The 9280-nt window shown below is 31.9% G+C and overlaps 1 protein-coding gene across 1 annotated transcript; it reads left to right on the top strand.

Annotated features, from left to right (window-relative positions):
* The first annotated feature begins 2294 nt into the window (after nucleotides 1-2294).
* Nucleotides 2295-5648, top strand: LOC133818311 (glucose-1-phosphate adenylyltransferase small subunit 2, chloroplastic). Its single transcript, XM_062251097.1, has 9 exons — nucleotides 2295-2659; nucleotides 2840-3136; nucleotides 3224-3493; nucleotides 3622-3801; nucleotides 4081-4184; nucleotides 4304-4415; nucleotides 4594-4692; nucleotides 4865-4984; nucleotides 5295-5648. Exons 1-9 carry the CDS (start codon nucleotides 2381-2383, stop codon nucleotides 5409-5411), a joined length of 1578 nt encoding a protein of 525 aa, XP_062107081.1. The 5' UTR covers nucleotides 2295-2380; the 3' UTR covers nucleotides 5412-5648.
* Nucleotides 5649-9280: the final 3632 nt, after the last annotated feature.

Raw genomic sequence — 9280 nt, 5'->3', positions numbered from 1 at the left:
TCTCTTTTGATTTTGTAACTTCTATACAACTAATGACAAACAAAATTACATCTCCAATAGATATACATCATAATAGCTTATGAAATTAAATTTAGAATGTGTAACTCTTATTTTATCTATTAATAGGTAATCTTTTAGAAGTTACAAATATTTACTAATTTGTAAGATGTGTAACTCCCAAAATATGTTACAAAATATGACAAACTCATTTAGTTACAATTATTTTTTTATTATTAATCTAATATTATATTATTTAAAATAACATAATTTTATGTTTATGAGTATGATAACATAACATCAAAACATGGCTAAAAACAAATAAGAAAATAAATGAATGGGATGCGTATTTACAAATAATAATAAATATATTATGGACAAATAAAAGGAATTTGTAAAATGTTAACACAATATTAATATAGAAACCAAAATAACCATTCTTGTATAAAATCACATAAATTTCCGAAAAGAAAGTAATTGAACTATTTCTTTAACTTTTTTTAATTATATTATAAAAAATATATAATAAATTTATGAGAAGTGATACACATAAACATTACACGTTATAATTTTTGCCTGCCAATTACATTTATTTAAACGCGGACATACTTCTTTAAAAAATACTACCATATAATAAATTCATATTTTGAGTCATCATATCATTTCTCTAACTTCATTTTCGAGCACATTACTCTAAATCTATTCAATCCAAACAAATCCTCACATTCCAAACATGTCATTAGTCAACAATGATTATTATTTTACACCGATTCGCATTTACCTATTTACCTAAATGTAAACTAGTTATTACTTGTTTATATATATATATATTTATATATACATATATATCTTCTACATAAAAAAAATGTGTAGATAATAGAAATTTTTTGTTTTAACCGTTTTTTATTTTTTCTGTTAACTTTAACGGAATATTCTTATAATTAAAATAATATTATTATATTTAACGATAGATTGTAAATATATTTTAAACTTAAATAAAATTAAATAAATAAATTAAAATAGAATATTTTTAAGATATTTTACAATAATAATTATTTAAAAATAATAAAACTATGCATTTTATAACTTAAATAAAATTTAATTAAACTTAAACTTAATATTATATTAATCATATAATATATAATCTTTTGTTGCCACTACCAAATTAAAAAACTAGAATAAACATAAACTTAAACAAAAATAAATAAATTAAAATATGAAAATTTTAAGATATTTTATGATAATTTAAATAATTAAATCATATTTATTTAAAAATAATAAAAACATACAGATAATTTTTTTTATCTTATAAATTTGTGTGATGGTTTATTTTTTATCAAGTGATTGAAGCTTTTTTTCTTCATCAAATTCACTAAAGGAAATTGCTAGATACATTATAAAATAAAAATAGTTGATACATGTATACTACTGTCTATACTATGACTTTTTCTATTATTATTTTATTTTGATTTTTAATTTCTTTTTAATATTATTATTTTTTATATATATCATATAAGTAAATATATATTTATGTCAGCATTGTGTTTAGATATCATATATATATATATTATTTATATATACTATAAAACTATAATTCATTTTATTATATATATTTTTTTAAAAATGAATCAATTTTTATTAAAATTATTATAATATTTACCATTTTAATTTTAAAATTAAGTAAATGTGTATTATACTTTATTCTACCTAATATATATATATATATATATAAACTAGTTATTACTTGGACCCATTCAAAATCACGTAATAAAAGTTATTAAAACTTGGATTCATAAATAGTACAAGAACCCCTTCTAATATTAACCTCCCCGAAAATAGAAAATTAAATTGAAGTCAACATTCCAACATTATTAGAGTTAATAAAGTATTATTGCATAATTAAATATGTAAATGGTAAATAATTTATAAAAGGATTCGTCAAAAAATAAAAATGAAAATTATAAAAGGAAACATATAAATAAAAAATTGGACGGTCTAGAAAAATGGGAAATATCCACATGTGAGTCGATGCATGTTGGAACCGTGAAATGACGTCCACTTGTTAAGAAACTGACAGCCACAACAGATTTTTTTTCCCTTAAAATAATTATTTTTTAAGGAAACAAAATGTGTATAATGCGAAAAGTCGAAAATACCCCAAGTGACTAAATAAAAAATAACAATAGATCCGCAGGTCGGTTGCGTAATATCGCAAAAATTCCAATGGCCAAAACGGCTTTCGAGACTCCATCAAATCTCATCTTGGCCCATATAATTTCACTTCCATAGAGCCATCTCTCTCTCTCCGAAACAGTCAATCAAAACACACTCACACTTTCTCTCTCCTTACTCCAAAGCTTTTGGCTTTCAGCTCCGAGCTTTCATGGCGTCCATGGCAGCCGTTGGAGCTCTCAGAATTCCTTCTTCTTCAACTTCTTTCTCTCCTTCTTCGTCGAATGGCTCCACTCTCAGTCCCAGAACCAGACCTCGAACCCTCTCCTTCGCTTTTTCTCATCTCTCCGGCGATAAGATTTCCTCAATTGCCACTCCCAGCCGCACCAGAGCTGCTTCTTCCTCCAATAGAGCGCCCAGGATCGTCTCTCCCAAGGCGGTTTCGGATTCTCAGAATTCGCAGACATGTCTAGATCCCGATGCCAGCCGTGTGAGTCTTTTGTTTGTTTGTTTGGCTTATCGTTCTGGCTTTGCATTGTCTCGTTTGATGTGTTGTAGAATGTATTTTTATTGTTCTTATAGTGTTTAGGTTATGAAATGGAATAGGTACTCTGTTTTTGCATTGTCGTCTGCAATACGATTGAGTTTGTCGATTGTGGTGTTCTTGCAGAGTGTATTAGGCATTATTCTTGGTGGCGGAGCTGGGACTCGCCTCTACCCGCTGACGAAGAAGCGAGCGAAGCCTGCGGTTCCTCTCGGAGCGAACTACAGGTTGATTGATATTCCTGTGAGTAACTGCCTTAACAGCAACGTTTCGAAGATCTACGTTCTCACCCAATTCAATTCCGCTTCACTCAATCGCCATCTCTCTCGCGCTTATGCGAGTAACATGGGAGGTTACAAGAACGAAGGCTTTGTTGAAGTTCTTGCGGCTCAGCAGAGCCCCGAGAATCCCAACTGGTTCCAGGTTGGTTGATTGGTTTATACTGGACATGGCTGCGGCTTCTTCTTACCGTTTTGACTGTGTATTTCACTGTTTAATTTACTACTGCAGGGGACGGCTGATGCGGTGAGACAGTACCTATGGCTCTTTGAGGAACATAATGTCTTAGAGTTTTTGGTTCTTGCCGGAGACCATTTGTATAGGATGGATTATGAGAAGTTTATTCAGGCACACAGAGAGACTGATGCGGATATCACTGTGGCTGCACTGCCAATGGATGAACAGCGAGCCACTGCTTTTGGTCTGATGAAGATCGATGAAGAAGGACGGATTATTGAATTTGCTGAGAAACCCAAAGGGGAGCAACTCAAAGCTATGAAGGTAAGTTGTCTGCTAATTCACTTTTAGATTGGTAATGCTTTGATTTGGTATTATGTTACACGAGCTATGAGTTAGCTGTTTGTCGTGTATTTGGGTAGTGCAAGTTAGTAACTTTGTTTCCTTGGCAGGTTGATACTACCATTTTGGGTCTTGATGATGAGAGAGCCAAGGAGATGCCTTACATTGCTAGTATGGGTATATATGTTGTCAGCAAAGATGTGATGATAAATCTGCTAAGGGATCAATTTCCCGGAGCCAATGATTTTGGTAGTGAAGTTATTCCAGGTGCAACATCCATGGGTCTGAGGGTGAGTGCTCGATTAATCGATTCAAATTGTGGTTGTTGTTGCATTAGTTTGGTAGGTAAGACCCCCTAATTGAAAAAGGTTGCATTTGTCTCTGAGACATGAATCTTAACTGTGACCAAATCTTTCCGAACTCTGTTAGAGAGAGCTTTGTAGTGAATTTGAAGGGTCACAGTGCAACGTGGTTTGCTGGAACTTCCTTTACGTTGCAGATAATTGTGTTTCTTTCTCATTCCTCCTCGAGAAAAAATCTTGTAGACTAATTGTCTCTCAACTATATAGGTACAAGCGTACCTGTATGATGGCTACTGGGAAGACATCGGTACTATTGAAGCTTTCTATAATGCGAACTTGGGAATAACCAAAAAACCTGTTCCAGACTTCAGGTATAGTTCTTTGTTCTACAACAAGCCCATGCAAAGTTCTGTTTCTGTACTCCTATTAATCCACTGTCTTGCTGTCAGCTCGACAAAAGCCTATCTTATTTTTTTGTTTTCTCTCTCAGTTTCTATGACCGGTCATCTCCAATCTACACCCAACCCCGGTATTTACCTCCATCCAAAATGCTTGATGCTGATGTCACGGACAGTGTTATTGGCGAGGGTTGTGTGATAAAGGCAAGCTCTCGACTTTTGTGGGCTTTGTAGCTGTCCTGCTAACTTGGAAACTTGACTTTGATGTATTTGGATCATATTGCTGTGGTCCTTTTGCACTCTTTATTTAATGTAAGGACAAAATGGGATAACCTATGGGAATTATTCATATAATATTCCCCTCCTCTGTTTCATTGTGCAGAACTGTAAAATTCATCATTCTGTTGTTGGGCTCCGATCTTGCATATCAGAGGGTGCAATCATTGAAGATACCTTATTGATGGGAGCAGACTACTATGAGGTAAATCCCAGTAAAATTTACTGATATCTTTAAAGGTGGAGATGTTAAAAAAAAATTAATTAAAAAAAGTAGTTAATGATATGGGTAGCTTTGTTAAGAACAATCTTAGTGCTGTAATCCTTGAACAAATTTTCTGAACAATCGACTTGTTTGTGGCCTTGTCTTTCCTCAGACGGATGCTGACAGGAGGTTTCTGGCTGCAAAAGGTGGCGTTCCAATTGGTATTGGGAAGAACTCTCACATCAAAAGAGCTATAATTGACAAGAATGCTCGTATTGGCGACAATGTGAAGGTGATACATTTTTCTATCAAATATTCATTTTCTTTCACTACATGTTATCTGTGTTGAGGTCATAACATCCTGTATGTGATAGAACAGTTCAATTTGAACCTTTACTAGTGCATGAAGTTATTGAACCGTAGGCCAATTAAAAACTGATTCAAGTCTTGCCGCACATGTACTCAAAACTAAAAGGCTCTGCAAAAGAAACAATCATTCTATATATGTATACACACACACAGTCCTTGTTTTTAGGATTCCTCAGCTTAACCATGCTATATTTGGGATAATGAACATCAAAAAATGGTGTTTAATATTGCAGATCGTTAATACGGACAATGTTCAAGAAGCAGCTAGAGAAACTGATGGGTATTTCATAAAGAGTGGAATTGTGACGGTGATCAAGGATGCCTTGATTCCTAGTGGGACTGTAATCTAAGATTCAGTTTTTTTTTCTACCACTTGCACTGCTCACATCGGAAACTTCTTCCTACTTGCTACTGGCTTAAGGAGCCTGCACAAGAAATCTGTTTTAAGGTTCTCTTTCTTTTATCCTTTTTCCTTTTAAGCTATATGTAAATTTCTGTTGAGTATCATGTAAGTAGAAGAGGAAGATCTAAAGAACATGGCCGCTGTAGAGATTTGATCTCTAATAAAAGTTCTATTTTTGTTGGTCTCCCAATGTTTTAGTGCCAAGCATATGTTTTAGTGCCAAGGGTAAGGCATCATACACTCATTCGTGGATTCCTAATCTATGGCATTTTTCTTCAAAATTAATAGAGGTTGAGTTATCTTCATTTTTTATCATCAACTTGTATATGACTTAACTTGACCCTAGAAAACTTTTCATGAAATAATATTTTTGGAGAAAAGCCACTTGCTGAAAATGTAATGTTTAACGGTGAGACTATTAGCACCTAATATTCTTTTTATGATCTCACTCTTATTTTTTTTTTAAAAAAATAATACTTATCATTAATTAATCAATGCTGGAAGTTAGCCATTACGACAGATTGAATAGATGAGATAATGCTAGCTTGGCTAATGCATGAGCAACCCCATTTGCGACAGACAGAAATGGAATTAAAACACTACTACAGGCTTTAAAAACATCAGACATTACCAAGCCAAAAGAAGAGAGGTTACTAAGGTTACATTCAAATGCATAACGTACTCTCAAACAATCCGTTTCAATTCAAGGATAACAGATGTATACCCCAGCCTTTGACCAAAGATAGCACCTTGTAGAAGAGCTGTGGCCTCCGCAACATGAGGTTCAAAACACCCCTTCAAAGGGATGATGGACAAGCGAAACACACTTGCACAATAAATCATACATAAAAATAGTCTTCATAAAAAAAATAATAAAAATTGAATGATAAGATGCATTACACATCATTCATTTTGAGTATGCAAAATCAGTGTATGCTTACCAATTTATTGAAGTTATAATTTTTTAGGAGTTTAAAATTTTAATATTGTTAATTTACTAATGATTTTGATTCTAATGACATTTTTTTTTAATATTTAATTTTTAATTATTTTTATCATAAAAAATAATGTAAAAAATTGTGATTGGGTTTTTATATTATTAATACAAATTTTGAAATTGAGATTTTATTTATTTTAAAAATAGTTTTAATATGATAAATATTTATAGAGGTTGAATTTATTTTTAATTTACCCAAAAGGGTAATTTGGTACTAAATTTAAGATAAGTTTGTTTAGAAAGGAGTAAGAAAAAAATAGGTATAGATATGATTTTCTTGAAGAGACAATGTTTGTAGGCTTGCAGACTTGTATTCCTTCCTTCCCAATAGCTAAAGAATAATTGTTCCATTAAACCTACCCATTATCTTATTTTAAGATTATTTTTGTTAATACAATATTTATTTCATTTCTTTTTTAATTATACAATGAAATGTAATATATGTTCCCACTTTAATTCTATTACTTTTTATAACCAGCTAAGCAACCACTAATGAAACGCTAAGTGATATCCTCTTATGCGTATTGAGTAATCACACACCTACGAACAATTTTTAAAGAACTAAAATCATTAAAGTATGTTCTCGTACATTTAGTTCTATATTATTTATTAGAAAACGATGTCCAAGTAAAGGTGTTTGTATAGTTTTATAATGACAAATATGGCCATGTAATGTTTTATTGTCCAAAATATTCAATCATAATCTTTTTTCTTTTCTATGTACTTAAAAAAAATGTAACCTTCTTGTGCAAGTAAACGTGAGGAAAAATATTAATGAATATTTGATAAATAAATATAATTGATTAAATTATTGTTATTATTATTTTTTCTAATAAAAAACGTGCTCTCAACTCGGGTCATTGTACTAATAACATTGTTAAATGTCTAATAACATTTCTATAATTTTAGTACCCAACAAAAATAGTCAATTAAGCATTAATCAAATATGATAAGAATTATGGGCCTTCATCTAAAATTTAATTGGTGATTAATGGAATTATTCATGTTCTTATTAATGGCTCAATATTCTTACACTTATTCTATGTGAGACACCATACTCCAAATCATCCCTCAAGATGGTGGCGATTTTTTGCTTACCAATCTTGAATCATCTTATCATAAGTGACAATTTTTTAGCTCGCTTATTTTTTTTGAATTTCAAGTGTCTTTTTGCACAATGTGGATCTCGTGCGGTTTAGCTCACCATTTGGATCTCAAACGTTTTTTTAAGTTAGCTCACTCTTTGGATCAGTGTGGATCGAATGTCCGCTAGGGAATTGGCTCACGATACCATGATAAGAATCATGGAGCTTCATCTAAAAACCAATTGGTGATTAGTGGAGTTACACATGTTCTTATTAATGACTCAATATTCTTACATTTATTCCATGTAAGACACCATACTCCAATAAAATACAATAAAAAAATATACAAGATTCATAATATCTTAATTTGTTTTAATTCACTCCCTTTTCAAAATATGCATTTAATGTATTTTTGTAATCTAAATCAAACTCCACTATTTTAATAATGTTAAAATTTAAAGGGAATTTGTGCCAAAAAATAAAACATAAAATTATGTGAATTTGAGTACTCGCCCATAATAAGGCAAGTTTGTGTTGGGTTTTATGTCCTTATAAAACCACATTTCTTATGTAATTCATTCATTATCAATAAAGTAGTAGAAATCATTTTGTTCAATCAAATTGTGTTATTCACATATTTTATTATATGATTAATTATTACTAATACAAACATTTATAAAATCTCGAACATATGTATAGTTACAATTATAGTGACTCGGTCACAGTGGATTATAATTGTAATTATATGTTCAAAAACATTTTGTCCTAAGATTAAATCAGTACACTAGATTTTTACTGAGTGGGTAATCTACGATAAGATCTACTTACACATCTAGTGTGATGTCATATCCAGGACATTGACCAAGTAGATAAGATTAGATGTATTTCATTACATTGGACAGGCCCGATATTGATTATTGACAAGATAAGTAATTATCGTTATTAACGAGATAGAACAAGAAACCATAGTTCCGGTTCAGAGAGTTACGATGCCTCGTCGTAGTGGGAGGGTTTCTCATACTTCGATCTGCTATCGTATGGATGGTGAAACCAACATGGTCGTTGGGGATACACTTGATGATGATCAATTGTCTTTCAAACAGGCAATGGGTAGTGCTGATAAGGATATTTGGCTTGAAGCCATGAAACAGAAAATGGAGTCCATGTACTCTAAGCCATGAAATAGGAAATGGAGTCCATGTACTCTAACTCTGTCTGGGATCTTGTAGAAGCACCTAGTGACTTTAGGGCCATTGAGTGCAAGTAGATTAGCAAGAAGAGGAGAGGAGCTGGTGGAAAGGTCGAGACTTACAAGGCTTGACTCATGGCAAAGTGTTATACCAAGAGAGAATGAGTTGACTATGAGGAAACTTTTTCTCCAGTTGCCATGATAAAATCTATTAGCATACTCTTATCCATTGTCGTAGCTTTTGATTACGAGATTTGGAAAATCGACGTCAAGACAACGTTCCTTAATGGGAACCTAGACGAAACCATTTATATGGATCAATCATAAGGGTTTAAAGTAACTAGACAATAAAAGAAAGTGTGCAAGTTGAATAGGTCTGTTTATGGACTTAAGCAAGCTTCACGTTCTTGGAATCTAAGGTTTAATGAAATCATTAAAACCTATGGTTTTGAGCAGAACGTTGATGAGACCTATGTTTACCAACTTAAGGAAGACAACATTGTGGTATTCTTGATTCTCTATGTTGATGATATCTTGCTCATTGA

This window comes from Humulus lupulus, chromosome 2, assembly GCF_963169125.1.
Source record: "Humulus lupulus chromosome 2, drHumLupu1.1, whole genome shotgun sequence".
Classification (NCBI taxonomy): Eukaryota; Viridiplantae; Streptophyta; class Magnoliopsida; order Rosales; family Cannabaceae; genus Humulus; species Humulus lupulus.
The sequence above is the reverse complement of the archived record's forward strand: the minus strand, read 5'-3'. Positions and strand labels throughout refer to the sequence as shown.